We start from the raw sequence: 23337 nt of genomic DNA, 5'->3' as shown, positions 1-23337 counted from the left end.
TGGTGGTGCACGCCTGTAGTCCCAGCTACTCGGGAGGCTGAGACAGGAGGATCGCTTGAGCTCAGGAATTTGAGGTTGCTGTGAGCTAGGCTGACGCCACGGCACTCACTCTAGCCTGGGCAACAGAGTGAGACTCTGTCTCAAAAAAAAAAAAAAAAAAAAATAGGTTTGAAAGAAAATTTCTATACGTGGTTGATCCTGCCAAAAAGAAAAAAGAAAAGGCGGGGGGGGGGGGGGGGGAATGAAAGCAAATTTCTAGGGTAGGACTACAGCATCCCTAACTAATGCCTAACCTGTGTGCTGATACAATAAATGTTTGTTGAATGAAAGTGACTGAATGCTTTGCAAGGTTTGTTACCTTAATATTACACTGTATTCATTTTAAGTCTTATTCTCAAACTAGATTTTATTAGTTCAGTTATATGATCATTCTCTAGTAAGGGAATGAAAATTGGGATATTTTATTTGCCTGTGTTCCTGGAAGAATTAAAAAGTTCTCAAGGATTGTTTTCAGCAAGCTGTAAAATATCCTTGTGAAATGTACTGTTTTGACTCCAGGTATATTTTTACCTAAAGACTTTTGCTCCATTTGATGTAATCAAAGTTTTCTTTGCTGGGCACTTTGGTGATTCATATACTTTATTACTCTGCTGATCTTTCTAGATTTCATAATTGTCATCACCTTCTCTTTTTTAAAACATTGAAGTATAACCTTTCAGTTGTTTCTTAAACTATGCAAATGCATACCTTCCTCATTTGAAATGTGAGATTGTAAATTTGGAAATATAGAAAAATGTTCTAACGTGCTTTACCACTTGTCATTAAATGATCACCATTCATTATTATGTTTGGCATAGTTTTATGAGATATAAACTTAGAAATTATGACTTATTTTTTATCTTAGGTTGGATACTTCCTTAGGTTACCTTATTCCCGTTAGTAATAGCTTTTAGTGACATTTTCAAACACTGGCACACTCTATTTATATTGTTGGAATCCTTGTTAGATAGGCATTTTAATTTTCCAATCTGTTTTATCTTTCTTTATTTCTAACTTTCATTTTGGCATCTCTCTTTTTTTGAGGAGGAGGAATGGCTTTTGGCATTTACATTGGTGACATGTATTTGACTAGACCGAGATCTCTTATAAATCTTTTATGTCCATGGTTTTAGTTACAACTGAGAAATCATTCGAAGAGTTTTATGACCATGGGGGCATTTTTTCAATGAACTGACATTTATTTCTAATTTCAATTTTGAAAAAGTATGTACATAAAATTGAAAAAACACCAGAAAGCTTACTTAGTGGTGGAGAAAGTTGTCAAAGAAGATGATATAATTCCAAATCAAAACTAGTCTTTTCCTTTTTTTTTTTTTTTTTAATTTCAGCTTATTATGGGGGTACAAAAGTTCAGGTTATATATATTGCCCATGCCCCCTCCATCCCCCCAAGTCTGAGCTTCAAGCGTGTCCATTCCCTAGACAGTGCACATCGCACTCATCATGTAGGTATACACCCATCCCCGCCCCCCTAGAGTCTTTTCTTTATCATTGTCTATTTTGTTACTAATACAGATTAAGACTAATCACCTTTTTTCCCCCTTAATTTTACAGAGTTAATAGAGTGGATACAACCTTGCTGAAGATGAAGAATATACAATATTAGAGGAAATTTTTTTCTTTTTTCTTTCAAAAGTCTTGATTGTTTGGTGGCTTGACTCCAGTTACCACTTTTCAGTCAAGTTTTTTTACTCCATCAGAAATGTTTTTTACAATCTCAAGAAAAAATATGTCTCAGAAATTGAGTTTACTGTTGCTTGTATTTGGACTCATTTGGGGATTGATGTTACTGCACTACACTTTTCAACAACCAAGACATCAAAGCAGTGTCAAGTTACGTGAACAAATACTAGATTTAAGCAAAAGATATGTTAAAGCTCTAGCAGAGGAAAATAAGAACACAGTGGATGTCGAGAATGGTGCTTCTATGGCAGGATATGGTAAGATAACTGTAGAATATTTCTAGTCTCTTCCTATCCCTGTTTAAAGATAATCATGGAAATTGAACTCATTACTTCATGCATAGATCTTTAAAAAGTAATTTTTTCTTGACTTTTTATTTTGAAAATTTTCAAAAGTACTAAAAAATAGGGATAGTATGATAAATACTCATATATTCATCACCTAGATTTAACAATTATTAACATTTTGCACTTTCTAAATCTAATTGTTGAAGAATTTTTAAAGTAAATCATAGAAATTGTAACATTAACTGCTAGATATATATCTCTTTAAAATATACATATATATATATATATCTTTAAAAAGGACCTTCCTTTACATAACATTATCATACCCAGTTTATATTTAAATTTTCCTGATTGTCCCAATATAAGCAATCAATCGTATAGCATTTATTAATTCCTAAGAAGCAGGATATGGCTATATTGCCAGTATTGTTTATTGCCATTCTCTCTCTCACTTACTGGATTCCTGCTGTGTTTTAAGTTCCTTATCATGCCATGTTCTCTCTTGCCTTTAAGACTTCAAAAAATAATAAAAAGAGCGAACAGATAAGATAGAATGGCTCTGTCTGGAACTGTGTGTACATGAATGTGTGGACATTTTCTCTATTTCAGTTTTGTTTGTTTAATTAAAAGTTATATATACATATATTTAAAAAATCAAAATGTGTTATGATTCTTCTAATAAAAAAGGGCAGTTCTTCCCACTCCAGACGGTCCACAAATTTCCATTCTTCGGAGCCACCCATTTTAAATTCTTTCATCTCATTTATTTGGTGTTTACCTCTATATCTAAATAACATGCTCTATGAGCTACTTCTTGATTTTTCAGTTACAGGCATTATCTGTTAACTTCCCACTATGCAAGGTGAGGGTTCAGTTTTTTTCCCACTCAAAAATGCATTCCACCCACCTCTAGGCTGTCTTTGCATATATATGTCCTCCTTGTCCTGCCATTTTCCCTTCATAATTTTGGCTAGTCTACTATTCAGTGTTTGCACTATTATGACTGTGTTAATGATACTCATTACTGAGCCATGTACAGGTGTACCTCAGAGATATTGCAGGTTCTGTTCTAGACCACTGCAATAAAGTGAATATTGCAATATAGCTAGAAGTCACACAAATTTTTTGGTTTCCCAGAGCATTTAAAACTAATGTTTACACTATGCCATAACCTATTAGGTGCATAATAGCATTATGTCTAAAAAAACAATGTACATGCCTTAATTATAGAATACTTTATTGTTAAAAAATGCTAATAGTCACCTGAGCCTTCAGTGAGTCATAATCTTTTTGCTGGTGGTGGTCTTTTTGTTGGCCTCGATGTTGGTGGCTGCTGATTGATCAGGGTGGTGGTTGAAGGTTGAGGTGGCTGTGCCAATTTCTTAAAATAAGACAATGGTGAAATTTGTCGCAATGATTGATTCTTCCTTTCAGGAAAGATTTCTCTGTAGCACGTGATGATGTTTGATAGCATTTTACCCACGGTAGAACTTCTTTTGAAATTGGAGTCAATCCACACAAACACTGCTGCTGCTATATGAATTAAGTTGATGTAATATTCTAAATCCTTTGTTGTCATTTCAACAGTGTGCACAGTATCTTCATCAGGAGTAAATTCCAACTCAAAAAGCCACTTTATCTGCAAGAAGCAACCCCTCATCCATTCAAGTTTTATCATGAGTTTGAAGCAATTCAGTCATATCTTCAGGCTCCACTTCTAATTCTACAGTTATTTCCTCCACTGAAGTCTTGAACCCCTCAAAATCATCAATCAGGGTTGGAATCAACTTTTCCTAAATCCCTGTGAATATTAATATTTTGACCTCCTATGAATCATGAATGTTATTTATTTATTTATTTTTTAATTACTCCTCGCCTCTCTCAATCATGAATGTTCTTAATGGTATCTAGAATGGTGAATCTTTCTAGAAGGTTTTCAATTTACTTTGCCCAGATCTGTTAGAAGAATCACTATGTATGGCAGCTGTAGTCTTATGAAAACATATTTCTTTTTCTTTTTTTTTTTTGAGACAGACTCTTGCTCTGTTGCCCGGGCTAGAGTGCTGTGGCGTCAGCCTAGCTCATAAGCAACCTCAAACTCCTGGGCTTCAGCGATCATCCTGCTTCAGCCTCCTGAGTAGCTGGGACTACAGGCGTGTGCCACAACGCCTGGCTAATTTTTTCTATTTTTAGTAGAGACGAGGTCTCATTCTTGCTCAGGCTGGTCTCGAATTCCTGAGCTCAAATGATCCTCCCACCTTGGCCTCCCAGAGTGCTAGGAAGGATTACAGGTGTGAGTCACCGCACCTGGCCTGAAAGCCTATTTCTTAAATATTAAGACTTGAAAGTTGAAATGACTCCTTGATCCATGGGCTGCAGAATGGATATTGTGTTACCAGACAGGAAAACAACATTAGTCTTCCCATACATTTCCTACATCTGCATCAGAGCTCTTGGGTGACCAGGTGCATTATCAGTGAGCTGTAATATTTCAAAACAAATCTTCTGAGCAGTGGGTCTCAACATTGGGCTTAAAATATTCAGTAAACCATGCTGTAAACAGATGTGCTGTCATGTAGGCTTTTTTGTTCCATTTATAGAGCACAGGCAGAGTAGATTCAGCATAATTCTTAAGGGCCATAGGATTTTTGGAATGGTCAATGAGTATTGGCTTCAACTTAAAGTTGCCGGCTGAATTAATCCCTAACAAGAGAGTAAGCGTCCTTTGAAGCTTTGAAGCCAGGCATTGACTTTCTCTCTAGCTACGACAGTCATAGATAGTGTCATCTTCCAATAGAAGGCTGTTTCGTCTACACTGAAAATCTATTTAGTGTAGCCACCTTCACAATGATCTTAGCTAGATGTTCTGGATAGCTTGCCATAGCTTGTACATCAGCACTTGCTGCTTCACCTTGCACTTTAATGTTATAGAGATGCCTTCTTTCCTTAACCTTCAAGAACCAACTGCTAGCTTTAGATTTTTCTTCTGCAGGTCTTCACCCCTTTCAGCCTTCATAGAATTGAAGAGAGTTAGGGCCTTGCTCTAGATTAGGCTTTAGCTTAAGGGAATGTTGTGGCTGATTTATTTATTTATTTATTTATTTATTTTGATTTGTTGGGTTTTACTATTATTATTAAGGAGCAAGTTTGAGAGTCTGCGGCTTAAATTACCGCAGGATTTGAAGGGAAGGTCATCAGCAGCAGCAGCTGGTGGGGTTTTCACTCCATGCAGTTGGGAGTGTGAACTCGGCGGTAACAGGCAGGGTCCGTGTGGGCCTGTCCTGTGTGTTGCCTGCAGCTGGCGGGGTGTGGCACACAGAAAGGCCTTTTATCCAAGCCACTAAAACTTTCTCCATATCAGCAATAAGGCTGTTTCACTATCTTATCATTCATGTGTTCACTGGAGTAGCAGTTTTAATTTTCTCCAGGAACTTTCCTTTGCAGTCATAACTTGGCTGTTTGGCATAAGAGACCTAGCTTTTGGCCTGTCTTGGCTTTTTGCATTCTTTTCTTAGTAGGCTTAATCATTTCTAGCTTTTAGTTAAAGTGAGAGATGTGTTACTTTTCCTTGCACTTAACCCTTACAGGCCATTGTAGGGTTATTACTTGGCTTAATGTCAATATTATTCTGTCTAAGGGAATAGGAAGGCCAAAAGAGAGGTAGACGGGGGAATAGCCAGTTGGTAGAGCAGTCAGAACACACGTTTATGGATTAAGTTTGCTGTCTTATATGTGTATGGTTCAAGGCCTCCCAAAGCAATTCCAATAGTAATATCCAAGATCATAGATTACTATAATAGATATAATAATAATGAAAAAGTTTGAAATATTGCAAGAATTACCAAAATGTGACAGATACAAAGTGAGCATGTGCTATTAGAAAAATGGCACCAATAGACTTGCTTGATGCTAGGTTGCTACAAACCTTCAATTTGTAAAAAATGCAATATCTGTGAAGTGCAACAAAGTGAAGTATAATAAAAATGAGGTATTCCTGTATGACATTATGATTACTTTCCCTTTCCTGTACTTTATTTTTCACCCTAGAATTAATAAGTATCAAATTTTGTTTTCTTTGCCTAGTTTTCCATCCCATCCCCTACAGTTGTGTAAATATCCTCCTGGTATGTTCAGATATATTAAGTATTTTTTCACTTTCTTTGTCTTGAATAAATCTGTCCTGGAGTCTTCTGACTGGCTCTGGTCTGGACTGTTTGCTCTCGGCCTGCAGCAGTAGATTCTAGAATCTCAATTTGCCATCACCCTGGGGATTCCCTTGGCCTAAATCTCTCTTGGGTTGGATCTCCTGTTTCCTAGAATTATGTAGTTTCATCTTCATTGGTTACTCCCTGATTTTAGGGAAACAGATCTTTCAGTAGGTTCCTGAGAAAGGTACAAGGGAGATAAAGGTCTTGAGTCCTTGTGTATCTGAAAAGGTCTTCTTCCACTCAACTCTTATTATACTTAATTATGAGTTTTGCTGGATATGGAATCCTAGGTTGGAAATCATTCCCCCTGAGAATTGTAAAGGCTTTGTTCTGTTCTGTTTTTTATCCCCCTAGCTTCCAGTATTCTTTTTGAGAATCTAATGTCATTCTGATTCTTAATCTTTTGTATGTGGCTTATTTTTTGGAAGCTTATAAGATTTATGTCCCACATTCTGAAACTTCTCAGTGATTTGCCTAGATGTGAGTCTCTTTTATACATGTGCTGGGTCTTCAATGGGTATTTTGCATCCTGCAATTTATGTCTTTCAATTCTGGGATATTTTCTTAAATTATTTATTTGATTTCTTCCTGTTTTTTTCATTCTCTCTGGAATATTGTTATTCTGGATTTGGGCCCCCTGAAGTCATCTAATTTTCCCTTCTTTACTCTATTTTCTATGTCTTTGTCTTTTTGCTTCATTTTTTGAGAGATTTCCTCAGCTTTATTTTATAGCCCTTTATAGAGTTTTTCATTTTGTCTCTCATATTTTTTTTTTGTTTGTTTTTAGACAGAGTCTCACTCTGTTGCCTGGACTAGAGTGCTGTGGCGTCAGCCTAGCTCACAGCAACCTCAAAGTCCTGGGCTCATGCAATTCTTCTGCCTCAGCCTCCCAAGTAGCTGGGACTACAGGCATGAGCCACCATGCCCGGCTAATTTTTTCTATATATTTTTAGTTGTCCAGCTAATTTCTTTCTATTTTTAGTAGAGATGGAGTCTCATTCTTGCTCAAGCTGGTCTCAAACTCCTGAGCTCAAACAATCTGCCTGCCTCGGCCTCCCACAGTGCTAGGATTACAGGCGTGAGCCACCGCGCCTGGCCTAAAAACTGTTTTAATACTTAGTATATAGCAGGGATATTTCTGTGTCAGTGAATGTATACATACATCATTTAATGGCCACATGGTATCTAAATAGTCCTTTGAAAAATTGTTTTTACAAATTTCTGATTATAATAATATGTTTATTATAAATATTCAAATATTACAGAAATATACAACAGATAAGCAAAAGTAGAGCAGAAATAATTCAGTTAATTTGGTATATATCAGGGTTGGCATTTTTTTTCTTAAAGGACTAAATAGTAAATATTTTTGGCTTTGTGGATCATATGTTATCTGTTACAATAAATGAGCATGGCTGTGTTCCACTAAAACTTTCATTTTCAAAGATAGGTAGCCATCCAACTGTAATTTGCCAGTTTATGGTATATATGCATATTCCAAAACATTGCTTTATTTTCAACAAAAATGAGGTTATACCATGCACACTGGTTTGCAACTTATTTATTTTCACTTAACAACTATGGATATATTTCCATGTTATACATATAGGTCTATCTCATCCTTTTTAATGACTTAACTCTTGTTTCATAAATATGCCTTTCTTTCGCTTATTCTATAATGATAAATAATTTGGCGCTACCCTTTTTTGTGTGTTTTTTTCAGTGCTACAATATGTGTATGAAATATATGTGTGTACATTTCATGTTTGTGTGTGTGTTTCAGAAAGATAGATTTCCTAATAGTGGAGTTGTGGGGGGATATATACACATTAAATTTATTAGACATTTGTCAGATTGCCCTCCAGAATAGTTCTATCAATTTACCTTCTTAGTACCACTTTCCCACCAGTGGAAAAGTGCCAGTTTATTCATATTTTTCTAATTCTATTTAATTTTAAATAGCATCTAATTGTTTGCTTTTGCATTTATTTTCTTTCAGGGTAGGTTAAAACACTTTTCTTATGTTTGTCGGCTATTTGTATTTTTGTATGTATGAGAACGAATTGTTTGGGTCCTTCGAAAATTTTTCTACTGGGGTATATGTTTATTATTTGACCAATTCTTTATAAAGACATTAATGCTATCTATCATATGTTACAAATGTTTTTCTTCTTCAAATATTTTTTTAAAAATGCTAGTTTACAGTGAATTGTTACTATTTCAAAGGCTATGGACAAATTAAGTCAACTTTATAGATAACTATATTTTGGACAGTAGTTTGTGCTTTCTCTTTAATCTGTAATCATTTTTAACTGCCTTATGTCTTTTTTCCACATTCTTAGTCCTCTCTGATGTAATTTTGTTTCTTCCTATGTAATATTCTCTCTTGGATTTTGTGGTTTGTCTAGAACAATGCATCAGGGATACTTGCTGTAAGCCTCACATGGACTGCTCTGGAATGCTTTGCAATTGGTGCATGGTTTCCTATACCTGGTTCTGAATCCCCAGCAACCAGTCCTTAACCACCGTAGGCTTTTCTATTCAAAGACTGACCCTGTGTCCTTTTAAGGGTTTTGATTTTCTTATCTATCAGTGTAGTTAAACACTTAAAAAAAAATAGACTTGGCTGGGCGTGGTGGCTCATGCCTGTAATCCTAGCACTCTGGGAGGCCAAAGCAGGAGGATTGCTTGAGGTCAGGAGTTCGAGACCCACCTGAGCAGGAGTGAGACCCCTGTCTCTACTAAAAAATAGAAAGAAATTATCTGGACAACTAAAAATATATAGAAAAAATTAGCTGGGCATGGTGGCGCATGCCTGTAGTCCCTGCTACTTGGGAGGCTGAGACAGAAGGATTGCTTAAGCCCAGGAGTTTGAGGTTGCTGTGAGCAAGGCTGATGCCACAGCACTTTAGCCAAGGCAAAAAAGTGAGACTCTGTCTCAAAAAAAAAAAAAAACAAACAAAAAAAAAACACAAGACTCCACAAATATTTTAGGGGAATAATTTAATGTTAATATTTACATGTTCTTCTGCAAATAAAAATCATTAAAAAACAGTTGCTTTTCCACACAAATCTACCAAAAATTTCCTTTAGTAAAATGACTGAGGTTAACATTTCTTTCTTTAATCAATTTTTCAAATGTATAAACTATTATAGAAGTAATGAATGGAAACAGTATTATAAACATTTTCAAAAAGCAAGCTATTTTAGAGTATCTTTTATATTAATAGTTAAAACCAGTTTAGAAAAAATTTTTAAACCAAGGACTTCTGGGAAGATGGAGGTCCATCTTTTTCCCGTTTCTGTGTTATCTCAACAACAGAATGGAGGGGACAGAGGAAAGAATAAGTGAATTGAAAATAAGAATGTAATATCCAATCCAAACAACAGGAAGAAAAATAAACAAAAAATTTAAAAAAAAGAATTGACTTCAGGAACTTGTGGGACTGTAACAAAAGATCTAATGTTTATGTCAACAGAGTTTCAGAAGGAGAAGAGAATGAGGGCAGAGCTGGAAAAAGTACTTGAAGAAATAATGGCTGAACATCCCACATTTGGCAAAAGACGCAGACCTCAGATTCAAGAAGCTGAGTGAACTCCAAGTAGGATAAACTCACGGCAAGATACATCACAATTAAAATTTGAAAAAAAAAATGGCACCTTACTTACAGGAGAAAAACAACTTTTGGAATTTTTCTTTACATGTAAAACTTAAATATTTACATATATAGAATGCTCTATAATCTCATTTACATAACACTCCAACAGCAGTGGAATACACATGTTTTTCAAGAGTCCATGGAATAGTCACCAAAATAGATGATATCATGGGCCATAAAACAAACCACAACAAACTTAAAAGAACTTAAAATCATACTGAGTCTTTCTCTGACCACAGTGGAATCAAACTAGAAATCAATAATAGAAAGATAATAGGAAAATCTCTACTAGCTGGGAACTGGACAACATATTTCTAAATAATCAAGGAGTCAAAGAGGAAGTCTCAAGAAATAAATACACTGAACTGAATAAAAAGGAAAATGCAACGTGGATAAAGCAGTGCTGAGAGGGAAATTTAGAGCACTAAGTGTATACATTTGAAAAGACTAAAAGTCTCGATAATTTAAGCTCCTACCTCAAGAACCTAGAAAAAGACAAGCAAAATAAACCAAAGGCAAGCAGAAAGAAGAAAATCTTAAAAAGCAGAAATCAGTGAAATTGGAAACAGGAAAACAGATAAAATCAGTGAAACAAAGAGCTTGCCTTTCGAAAGGGTCAAAAAAATTGACAAACTTCTCATGAGATTGAAAAAGGAAAAAAGACAAATTACCAATATCAGGGAAAACAAAGTATCACTGCAGACCCTGGGATAATAAGGGAACACTATGAACAGCTCTATGTACATAAATTTGATAACTTAGATGAAGTGAATCAGTTCTTCAAAAAACAGAAACTGCCATAATTCAACCAATATGTTATAGACAATTTGAATGGCCTTATAATTGTTTGGGAAATTGAATTTGTAATTTAAAAATTCTTCCCCTAAAAACTCCAGGCCCAGGTGGTTTTGCTGGAAAATTCTATCAGAAGTTTAAGGAAGAATTTAATTCTATGTGATCTTTTCCAGAAAATAGAAGAGGAAGGAATATTTCCCAGTTCATTTTATGAAGCTGGTACTACCCTTGTACCAAGCCCAGACATATACAATGTAAGAAATAAAAACTGCAGGTCAATATCCTTCCTGAGTATAGATGCAGAAATTCTTAAGAAAATATTAGCAAACAGAATTCAGCAACATGTAAAAAGAACTAAACACTAAGTGGTGTTTATTCCAGAAATGCAAGGCTGGTTCGATATTTGAAAATCAATCATTGCAATATTGTACACCAAATTAACAGACTAATAGGAAGGAAATGGGTGTTACTGTGAGAGGGCAACATAGGGATCCTGGTGGTGATGGAAATATTCTACATCTTGACTATCAATGTAAGCATTCTGGTTTTGATATTGTATATATTAATAGCTTTTTAAGATGTTACCGTTGGGGGGAAAACTGGGTAAAATATATTAGAAATCTCTGTAGTTACTGTTTCTGAAAACTCTTTGTGTATCTACAGTTATCTCAAAACAGAAAGTTAATTTAGCAATTAAGGGGAAAAACCCTAAACCAAACTTGTAAAATGGGTAGTTCTTGGATTCCAGATATGTTAAAGGAAAGATAATCTCAAAATTCCTATTAGAAATGATTTTGATGTGGCTATTTCAAACATAGCTTATTTATGGTGATTTTATATCATGTAGGCAAATCTGTTACCTTGCATTTCTTTTCTCCAGAAAAAGTAGGTATATTTTATATACTGAGGCATTTAGTTTGTATTTAGTGTTTGATGAGAACATACCTTGGTTCACTCATGAGATCTAAGTAGTGTGCCTTGCAATCTTAGGTGGGGAAGTAATAAAATATTTGCTGAATGAAGTAATTTATTCAGCACTCAGTGGGAGAAGGTAGCTATATTAAAAATGTACAAGATTAAACAATGAATGTACATTATTAATCATAGAGTTGATTAAGTTCAAGAGGTTTTTGAAAGCACTTTCACCCAGCAATATTCTCTTTGCTGTGATATGTAGTTTGTATTCTTAGGAAGCATTCTTGTTTTACTGCCACCTTCACAATAAATCTTTACACTAGGTAAACTTTGAAAATGAAGAAGTGACTTCTAAATTTTCTTACTTGTACCATTAAGCTGATATCTAGTGGTGGTAAAATAGCAATTTGAATTTGAAAAATATTAATGAGGAATAGTTTTTTATTTGTGCAATATGTATTATAAACACTTCTGTGTTTTATTTTCATTAGTCATTTTGTACTTTACAGTTTTATTTTTTTGTGTGTACATTCATGTTTACCTTTATTTAGATCTGCCTTTCTGCACAACAGATTTGTGGCAGCTAACATTAAGAGTACAAACAAGAAAATAGCATTGAGGTGTAAATAAAAGATAAGTAAGAGACATATGACATAGAGTAGAGAGTCTGCAAGGGCACGTGTACTTGCTGTTTGTGCCAGTCCTATGACTGGTTACCCTCAGATTTATCCTTTACCCTTTCTCTTTTCTGTTTTAAAGGGAGAGTGATTACAGTAGGTGGCATTTTTCAAGTTCTCAAATCAGCTGGCTTCTGCCTGGGTTCAGCCATTGGGAGGTATTGACAGGAGTTTGGGAAGTAGGAGGAAAGGAAAGTATTTTTCTCCCTCTCTGCACTCCTTTGTAGTGCCAACTTCTGCCAGACAGCCTGCCTTAGTTCTGTTTTTCTACTTGGTGACCTTGGACTTGGGCTCTGGTAAATCACTGCTTTCTCCCTCTGATCTATAATTTTAGGGATGATAGTGACTTCCTGCTGTGCCTCACAATCCCTGATTATGTTTAGTATAGTTAGGATCTTTTTATACCCAATATCTTTAGCATATTCAATGGCAGTGTAGCCTTCTTTTGATTTTTATGTACTGTGAAATAATCAGGCTAGGTACAGTTTTGATAGTATCTATGTTCTTATGTGCCTTTGTGATGACCTATTTTTTTTCTTCTTAAACTGATAGATTTCATCTCCCAGAATAGAGAAGTTTAAGCAGAAATAGAGCAACCTTAAAGGATTTTATTTCCTAAATCTGATCCTTCATGTCATTCTTAACAATGATACCACCTACCAAACACATGAATTAGACCTTCAGCAAATGAGCTAAGAGTAAAAGGATGGGATATGACATGGTCTCCATTTTCAAGTTGCTTTTAGAGGTTCTAAACAGGGCTTATGATGTGGAAGGGGTTCTTATTGTTAGCACCTTCAGTGACAGGGCTTTGTGGGAAAGTATTATGAATTCCCACATAAAATAAGCATATAATTCCCATAAATATGTAGTCCTGTGACATGTGGACATGAAGTTATATTGTGAATACAGAGAAAGGGGGATGTTTGGTGTATTTGAGAGAACTCCCAGGTTCAGGAAACTGTCGTTTTGTTCTGGTTTTTCAACTAAGTGGTTTGATATCATGGAGCAAGGTAATTATGATCTCTTAGTCTCCTGTTTTATAATATTTTTTTAAAACAATTGATTTCAGAAAATTTAAAAGGAGCTCTATATTTAATAATAATTTAGAAGATTGTTAAGTCATCATATAGTTGTTTCCCATCCATCTCAACTTTAATTGCTAATTCCTAATCCTAACTCTAATCAGTGATTAGACTGTACCTTTATAATTTATGTCACACCTCAGCTTGGTGTCAAGCCTCCTGGAGCTTTAGCTTCATTTTATGTTAATGTGTTGTGTTAATATTGTATCACCCATTATTTATAGCCTCCTTTGGCCTTGGTTGCTATTTCTTCAAATATTACAAAGGAGGTGATTGCCAGGGAAAAACAGATCCAATATTTATCACTGAGTCTTATTGCTGAAGGTTTTTAAAAAATATATAATTCTCTATTTACCAAATACTGTTGCAACTGAAAGGTCTTAATAAAGAAATGTCTCCTCTCCCCAATCTTTTATTTTGAAAATTTTCAACTCTACAGAAAACTAAAAAAAATTTTATGGTAAACATCATATATTCTTCATCTAGACTCATGATTTGCTAACATTTTTTCCTACATCTGCTTTATCTTTCTTTCTGTCTATATACAAATATCTTTGCTTATTGCTTTTTGGTACCATTTAGAAAGTCTCGTTCTTCCATGACTAGACTTCCTCCAAATAGTTTTCCCCTCATTTTATATTAATTTATATTTTTCGATAAGCATTTTCTGATCACCCTCTTCCACCACCTACCACCACTACTCTACTGCTTTATTCTGATGTCTTTTTTTCCCTTTTAAAAAATTGAGCAAATTATCTGTAACAAAATTTGTCATTAAACCATTTTAAAGTGTCCAGTTCATTGGTATTAATTACATTCATAGTGTTGTGCAGCCATCACTACTGTCTCTTTCCAAACTTTCACCGTTCTAAATAGGAAACCCTAACCCTAACCCTAACCCTAACCAGCAGTGAATCTTTATCCCTTGCCAACCTCGAATCTACTTTCTATCTCTATAAATTTGCCTATTCTAGCTATTCCATATAAATGGAATTGTATAATACTTGACCTTTGGTGTCTGGCTTATTTCACATAGCATAATGTCTTCAAAGTTCATCCTTATCATAGCATGGATCAGAACATCATTCCTTTTTGTAGCTGAATAATATTCCATGGAATACCCCCCACTTTTGTTTACTCATTTATCTATTGATGGAGACTAGGTTGTTTCCACCTATTGGCTAGTGTGAATAAAGCTGAAATGAACATTGGTTTGTAAGTATCCCTTAGAGTCCATGCTTTCCATTTTGTTTTTTGGTATATACCTAGGAGTGGAATTCCTTGGTCATATGGTAATTCTATGTTTAACTTTTTGAGGAACTGCCAGACTTTTCCACAGCAGCTTCACCATTTTATATTCCCATCGGTAATGCATGAAGATTTCAATTTCTCCACATCCTCGCCAACACTTACTTTTCCTAGTATAGCTATCCTAGTAGGTGGTATGTCATTGAAGTGGAATGTCATTGAAATTTTGCTTTGCAGTTCCCTAATGACTAGTGATGTTGGACATCTTGTCATGGACTTATTGGTCATTTGCATATCTTCTTTGGAGAAATGTCTATTCAAGTCCTTTGCCTATTTTAAAAATTTGTTTGTTTATCTTTTTGTTCATGAGCTGTGAAAGATTTTTATATGTTCTGGATAGTAGATCTTTATAAGATAATAGGATTTGCAAATACTTTCTCTCATTCTGTAGGTTACCTTTTCGCTTTCTTGATAATGTCTTTTGATGCACAAAAGTTTTAAATTTTGATGGAGTCCAATTTATCTATTTTTTTCCTTTTGTTGCTTGTGCTTTTCTGATACTTTAGTAACAGAACAACCATTAGCAAATTTATCAGTTGTTAGGTGATTTTTCCCCTGGTGATCCCAGATTAGGGCTTGGACTGCTTTTTTGGTCCAGTATCAACAAAAAATAACAATATTAGTTGCCACTAATTATATATCTGGTATAGGCTAGGTGACTTTGGGAAGTCTGAGAAAAGAGAATTCTAAGGCAGAAAAGGCTCATACTTTTATTCTTACCAGGTAAATTCTACTAAGACCTCATAACTTTCCAAAGAGTTTTAGAAGATACAGTCTTTTCCATCATTTTTCTGGAAGAAATTTGAGTTAGAAGTACCACTAGTGTGCCTACTGTACTGAACAAGTTCCTGACATTTGTCCTGGACCATAGCCTCCACGTTTCTGCATTTCATTGACTCTCTTACTTAGGTAGCTTTTTACTTTACCTGCCTAGTCCACAGTATACTTTACAAACTTCTTAAGAAACTCAAGGTAAATGGGTTACTTACAGAGGGACTACCATTTTGAACCAGACTTTAAATCTGTTATATTGCACTAGAAAATGAAGATTTCCCCCACATCTGCAACTCTGAAATTCCTTTTGGAAACTCTTTATGTGATGCTATTGATTAAAATAATTAGACATTTTCCTGTTTCTGATATGAGTACATTCTCTCTGGTATGTTTTCTCTTGGATAATCCAATAATTGTTCACCTTTTTCCCTCAAACTATAAAAACACAAATATTAAATGCTTTATTAATGTTTAATGTGTTTTATTCTGATTTTTCCCTCCTAGCGGATCTGAAAAGAACAATTGCTGTCCTTTTGGATGATATTTTGCAGCGCTTGGTGAAGCTGGAGAACAAAGTCGACTATATTGTTGTGAATGGCTCAGCAACCAACAGTACCAATGGTACTAGTGGGAATTTGGTGCCAGTAACCACAAATAAAAGAATAAATGCATCAGGCAGCATTAGATAGCAGTCGAAGATCACCTTGTGCTGCTACATCCACTGTGGATTGTACCCTCTAGCAGAGAAGCTTTTTAATCGCTGGCTAGGACAGCTTTTCAGTAAAAGCTCTACACATTTTCAAGGAGTATGCTGGATCCATGGAACTCTAATTCTGTATATAAAATTTTAAAAGTAATTAGTTTGCTTTCAGGCAAATCTCTTCAATGCTGTACTGTATCCTTAAAGGGAATTTGGTAACATGGTTGATGTAGTAAGCAGGTAGGTGATTTTTGTATAAATCTTCTGTGTTTCAAATCAAGCCGAAACAAAAACACTGAAAGACATGGATTCATTTCTATAAAATATTTATTTAAGTATATAACATGTTTTTCAGATAAGTGAAGCATATTGTTATTGATTAATCATTGTTTGTTCTCAGTAGATATAACTGTTAGACAAAGGCTATTAGAAAATGTGCTTACTTCCAGTACTATATTTTGTTACTCAGATTATGAGCAGAGAAAGGAAATATAATGTTGAAAATAATGTTTTGCAACCATGACCCAAAGAATGTGTTCATTTGCACTATCCTTCAAAATAACTGAAGGTTTAATTATTGTATATTTAAAAAAATTACATTTGTAGGAGTATAATCTTTCTGAAATGGGTAGCAGCCACTGTCCATAACCTATTCTAAATATTGGGGCAGTTTATTAACAACATTAAAATAATAGTAAACTGTAATCTCATACTTAAAATTTTCTTATATTCTGAAGAGTAAAAGATATTTTTATGATGAGATTAAAAATAACTAGATGAGATTAAAAATAACTAAAGTATTCATGATTTTTCACATACATGAATGTTAAAAGTTTAACCCCTTGAGTATCTGTGCTGTCAAGAAAGCACATTATTTCCATACTTGGGTAATTTTTGCTTTTATTATGTTGGTGAGGGAGGAAGGGACTGAGGTATTTGGGAGACTGGGACTCTTGAGGATTTTAGCCAGATGTATATAATAAAGGTACTTGTGCTACAATAAATTGCTTGGAAAATGTTAACATTATATTATATAAAAGTATCCTGCTTTATGAAATTTTGGATTTGTATAAGAGATACAGTAATCATTTTATAAAATGACCGCTTAAAATAATTAACATTTAAAATATAAATTATGAAGATGACTATCTTTTCAAGAAAAAAAGCTACTGTGTATAAGAGATTCTAATCTTGGGTAATTCTAGTATGGAATAAAGTACACCTTTATTTAAATTTCCCTTGTAGCAAATCTAATTGCCATATGGTGCCCTATATTTCATAGTATTTATTCTCTATAATAACTGCTTAAGAGCAGCTAGCTTCTAGATTCAGACTGTATTGAATTTAGTTTGGGATATTGTATTGTTTGTTATTACAGTATGCTACCACATGTAGCAATAATTGTGATATTTTATTAAGTATGTGAAAATATTGTTTCATGAAAGATAGATTTCTAAACTCTGTTCTCTGTACTCTACCTTTATGTGAAGATATTAATTATATACCATTGCCAGGTGAAACTTGGAATAATTGTTCAGTCTCTTTTATTAGATGTGGACATTCTTGTTTTTTGTTTTCAGGGATCAAATAAAATATATCATTTGTACTTACAAAGTGTTTTTATTTAACAGTGGTTGTGCATTTAATAAATGATAAATGATTAGAAGGAATCTTAAGATAATTTTGGGTTTTGATCATTTTAGGCTGACACAGGCATGTAAGCACTACCATAATCAAGATAAATAGAATATTTCCATCATCCTAGAAAATTCTCTTGTTTTCCCTTGTAGTTTGTCCCTTTCCCCTGGCCCTGGCATGCACTGATCTATATTTTCTCTCTAAAGCTTTGCCCTTTCCAGAATGTCCCATAAATGGAATCATATATTACGTAGTTTTTGTGTCTGGGTTTTTCACTTAGCATAATGCTTTTAGGATTGTAGCATGTTAAAGTAAAGAGGTGCAGCCCCAGTGGAGGGGCCAGCCTTAGGCAATCTAAAGTATGTTTTTCACTAATTTTTCTTGGTTCTGTCTATAGGATAGAGGTTTTAGGTAGATAGTTAGGATCTCTGGCTTTTCTAGGGACAAGGGTACCCGCTTTGGTGCTGTCTCCAGCAATTCTCCACCTGGGAAGAGGGACAAGGGTGGGCACTCCATTTTGCTGTTGCCCCACCCTTAATCCTATCCCGAGCAACTGCTACACCCAGAGAAGGAGGGAATACTTTGTCAATCTTGGAATTCCCCAGCCCAGGCATGATAGAATTTAGAAAGTGACCTAGTGTAACCTAAGGGTAATTATTATACCATTAGCTTGAATCTGCATTGCTGTTCATCCCCCCAGGTGGGCTTTCAGAGAGCCGTTCTATATGCAGATGTAATTTTGAGGATACCTGTGGATCATTTGATAATATCCCACACCTCCTGAGAGCCCTCCCCCAGACTGAGCTAATAAAAGGAAACAATCTGAGAATTCAGAGACTGAGTGAGTGAGTCTGTCTCTACTTACAGAGACAGACCCATTTTGTTCTACAATAAACAGCTGCTTGTGTGAAACTGCTTCCTGCCTGAGGTTATTCTATAACATTGTCCCTGTTGGTGATTTTTCCAAGCAAGGAGTCAGAGGATGAGGATAATAGTCTGGACTTGACACTTTGGTGTGTCTGGTTATTCTTTGGCCAAGAGCACACCAAGAACTGAGGGCAGACTGCCACCTGACAGAGGGACAACTCCTTAGTGAGGATTTCCCGGGGCTATCTCTTTTTCTGTTGATCTGTCTTGGTGCTAGGTGTGTTATCCTAGCCTCGTTTGGTACAAGCATTTCTGTGTATGATTTCTGAATTTGCAGAAGCCAGCCTCTTGGATGGCCTACAGGGTATGACCAACAGCTCTGCGCTCAGAGGTCCCATGTTTCTTTTCTCACTCAGCCCTGTATTGGACATTGTGTGCAAGGCAACAGTCCATTTCACCTTGTGAACCCCGACGGTTATAGTTATTGCTTCTGCCCTTTTTCACCTGATAATCTGTACCTTCTGTCTAAAACATCACCCCAATTCAGCAGGAAGTAGCTCAATGACATCACCCCTCCTCCCACAGATATGGAAGGGTAAAACTGACAGTGGGGAATATGTAACAGAAAATGGCCTGCAAAAGGGTAAAAATGTTTTCTGTCTCTTCAAAACCCTCTCACCCTTTTTGAGAACTAAAATCTACTAAAACCTGCCTCAGGCCAGAGGTTGGGAGGGGCAGGGGAGTGTCCTTTGTTCTTTGTGCCACAGGAGATGGCTCAAGGGAATTTTCTGGGTCGAGGTCACGAGATTGTTTTAGCAAAAAATGGGATTATGGGATTAGTCAGAACCTTTAAAAGCTCTGTACTTCTGCTCAAAGGTGGTACCTTGCTACTTTGAGACAGGAGTGTGCCAACCTTCTCATTTGCCAGCAAATTAAACTCTTTCCTTCTCAAAAAAAAAAAAAAAAAAAAAAAAAGGTTGTCGCATGTTGTACCATGAATCAGTAGTTCATTTCGTTTTATTGTTGAGTAGTAGTCCATTGTATAGATGAACCATAATTTGTTTATCCCTGTAAGGTTTTTTTGGATTGGCCAGCGTCAGAGAAAGACGAGCAGAGTTGAAAGGGATAAGTAAAGAGGCTTTATTGGGGCGTTCCTGGGTGAAGGTAACGAGTCCCAAGAGAGGGACCCGGGAGAGATTTTCAGGTCCCGGGAGAGAGAGAGAGACCCGAAAAGTCGCATCACCTAGAAGTCTGAGTGGGTTTATATATGTTTTTAGGGCTGGGGGTGGGGGTTTCTTTGGCTGGAAGATTTATGGTGGGGAGAGCAAGGAATTTTCTGTTCGAGTTTTAGGGCGGGTATTAAGAAATAGGAGGGGCTGGTGGTATGTGTGGACTCCAGGAACCGAGACTCTTATTAGGGTAACCATCCAGGTGTGGTCGTCCTTTGACTTAGCTGGGCCTTGCAGGCATTGTCCTTGGCAGGTCTCTTGGTTCTTTTGCCGTTAGGGAGGGGAGGGGTGCCCACCACCAGCCTTACAATCCCCTCACCAGTTGATGGACATTTGGGCTGTTGTAGTTTCTAGTGATTATGAGTAAAGCTAATATAAACATTCATATGTAGGCTTTTATGTTTATATATGTTTTTTATTTCCCTTGAGTAAATACCCAGGAGTATTGGCATTGTTGGGCCATATGATGCATGCTTTATATCATGTATGTTTAACTTTATAAGAAACCACCAAACTGTTTTCCAGAGTGGCTGTACCATTTTGTAGTCCTAACAGCAATGTATGACGAGTTCTTGTTCAGCATTTGATATAGTCAATTTTTTAAAATTTAGTTATTCTAATTACTATGAGTGAATCATTTTATTCAATCATTCTGATTAGTACTAAGCTGAGGACTCCAGGGCTCCCTCTGCACATTTCATGAGCTCCATCTCTCTGTGCAGCCCTGTCTTGGACAGTGCTCTGCCTTGCAAATTCTAGCTGCACCACCTTTTCTGAATTCTCAACTTTTCTTCTTCAATTTAGGGAGAATGTCTGGCCCTATTTGGGTTCCCTTTCCCCCTGTGCTGTGGCCTGGAAAGTTTCATGTAGTGAGTGGGGGCAATTGTAGGGCTTATCTCGTTTGTTTTCCTTCTGTCCGGGATCACTGTTCTGTTTTCTATTGTTCAATGTTTGAAAACTGTTAGATCTTCTTAGGTTTTTTTTGTTTGTTTAAGGTACAGGAGGGGTGTATTAGTTTTCTATGATTGCTGTAACAAATTACCGCAAATTTGGTGGATTAAAATGTCAACCTAAAGGAAGAAACTGAGGCACAAAATATAATTTTAAAGAGTTTACTTGAGCCAAGATGAGGACAGCTGCCTAGAAGACTGAGAGCCAAGTAACCTTGGATATGAGTTTTGTTTGGCCTTTGTTACAAGCAGGTTTTTAAAGGCAAAAAAACGTGGGCAAGGAGTGGGCTGGTACAAAGTTGTTTGTCAGGAATTCTCATTGGTTTACAGAAATAACATTGATTAGTGACTGGCTATACACTGTGGTACTGTAGGGTATGGGTTATGGTATCCATGGCAACAGTCAATCTGGAGTCCACACAGCCAGCAGCTTCAAGAGATGATTACTTAGCTCAAGGGGGGAAGTAGGAAGTGACTGCTGTCTTATTCCCACGCCTCTCTGGGCCTGATAATTTAGAGGAGGCTCACGTTCCTCAGATAAAAGTTTCTTTTCTTTCTCAAAAACACTGCATTTATTCTCTTACAGTTCTGGAGGTCAGAAATCTGAAATCAAGGTGTTGGCAGGGCTGAGCTCCCTCTGGAAGCTCTGGGGGAGAATGTTTCCTTGCCTTTTCCAGCTTGCAGAGCTGCATTCCTTGCATTCCTTGGCTGTTGGTCCCTTTTTCCATTTCCAAAGCCAGCGGTGTGGTGTAGCATCTTGCTTCAGTCATCACATTGCCTCTTTTTCTGTAGTCAGATCTCTGTCTCCCTAAGTTACCAATAACTTTTCCATAATGTTTTAAGCATCACACCTGACCATCACTTTCTGTCTTTACAGCACACTCCCTCTACACCCTTGACTCTGGTAATCTATCTCCCCAAGATGGCCAATCTATTGATCCTATCATCTTATCACTATGCCTTGGCTCCTTTATGTCCTCGCTTTCTCTCTTTTCCAGCTGAGATTCTACCACACAGCATTGTAATCACTCCTTTCACACACAACTCAACCTCTTTGCCTCTCTCACCTTCTGTTGTGCCTCCACAGCATTTAAATCTCAACTCTCTATTTATTCCATGACTGCACCTGACCAGCCAGGCAGGCTAATGCCTGATATCTGTTTTATTTCATGACCTCTAACCTCAAGTTGGTTCTTAATGCTGTCTGGCAATTCTACTACCCTAGTCAATTTATCTTCTGCTTTAGTTACTGTTTCATACCTTATTCTCATTCCTTAATTCCCCAATACCTACTCTCCACTCTTGGCTTTCAGTTAATAAACTTACTTCATACTTTACTGAAAAACAGAAGGAATTAAAAAGAACTTCTATACACTCTCTCCATCAAATTTTGTGACCTACTTTCTTCTCTACCTGTATACTCTCTAACTTTCCTCTTCATACAGTGGCTGAGCTGTCCAGGCTCCTGACTAAGGCCAATATTTCCACTTGACCCTCTCTTTCCAGCATCATCAATTTTCCCTTCCCTACTGGGTCATTCTCATTAGAATACAAACGTGCTGCAATGTTCCTCTCTCCTCCCCTCTAAAAAAACCCAACCCTCTTTGACCTCATATTCCCCTTCAGCTACCACATTAATATTAGTTATCTATTGTTATGTAACAAGTTACCACAAAAAAATAGCAGCTTAAAACAAAGCACACCTATTATCTCACAGTTTCTGTCAGATTAGAAGTCCAGGCATAGGCTTAGCTGGGTCTTCTGCTTCAAGGTGTCACATAATGTTGCAATCATGGCTGAGGTCTCATCTGGAGGCTTGACTGAGGAAGGAGCCACTTCCACATTCAGATTGTTGTTAACAGGATTCAGTTCCTTGCAGGCTTTTGGGCTGAGGACCTCTGTTCCTTGATGGCTGCTGGCCATCAAGGCTGCCCTTGGTTCTTAAAATGGAGGCCTTCCAACTTGGCAGCTTGTTTCATCACACTGCGCAAGCCAAGAAGGCAATAGAGAGAGTCTGCTAATAAGATGGAAGTCACAGTCTTTTATAATCTAATCATAGAGATGATACCTCCTAAATGTTGCTATGTTTTATCGGTTATAAGCAAGTCACACAGAGATATGGATTATACAAGTTTGTAAATACCAGGAGGTGAGGGCACTGGGGGGCCTCTTAAAGGTTGCTTACCATGGCCACATTCATCTACTACCAATCAGTTCTTTTTTTTTTTTTTTTTGGTTCAAACTAGATGATTTATTTTTTTTAGATGGCTCCCCCCTCCCTTTTTTTCTTTTTCCTCTCTCTTTTTTTTAACTTCAAAATATTAAGGGGGTTCAAATGTTTTTGTTACATGGATACCTTTTATGATGCTTAAATCAGGGCTTTTAGTGTGCCCATCAGCCAAATAGTGTTCATTGTACCTAATAGGTAGGTTTTATCTCCCCCAGGCAGTTCTTCCTGTCCTGCATTTAGTCCATGAACTCATTATAATCCCCAATCCACTGA

General features: G+C 36.4%; 1 protein-coding gene across 1 annotated transcript; it reads left to right on the top strand.

The window, feature by feature from the left end:
• The first annotated feature begins 1736 nt into the window (after nucleotides 1-1736).
• CCDC126 (coiled-coil domain containing 126) lies at nucleotides 1737-16259 on the top strand. Its single transcript, XM_069462227.1, has 2 exons — nucleotides 1737-1999; nucleotides 15955-16259. The coding sequence occupies exons 1-2, from the start codon at nucleotides 1762-1764 to the stop codon at nucleotides 16137-16139; spliced, it is 423 nt and encodes a 140-aa protein (XP_069318328.1). The 5' UTR covers nucleotides 1737-1761; the 3' UTR covers nucleotides 16140-16259.
• Nucleotides 16260-23337: the final 7078 nt, after the last annotated feature.

Source organism: Eulemur rufifrons, chromosome 29 (assembly GCF_041146395.1).
Source record: "Eulemur rufifrons isolate Redbay chromosome 29, OSU_ERuf_1, whole genome shotgun sequence".
NCBI classification, from domain to species: Eukaryota; Metazoa; Chordata; class Mammalia; order Primates; family Lemuridae; genus Eulemur; species Eulemur rufifrons.
Note: the sequence above shows the minus strand (reverse complement) of the source record. Positions and strands in the feature narration are given on the sequence as shown.

Bases quoted from the DNA above. Each gene is read 5' to 3' on its own strand.
- CCDC126 (XM_069462227.1), top strand. From the start codon at position 1,762: ATGTTTTTTACAATCTCAAGAAAAAATATGTCTCAGAAATTGAGTTTA. The intron at 2,000-15,954 runs GTAAGATAACTG...TTTCCCTCCTAG, and splicing joins TGCTTCTATGGCAGGATATG to CGGATCTGAAAAGAACAATT.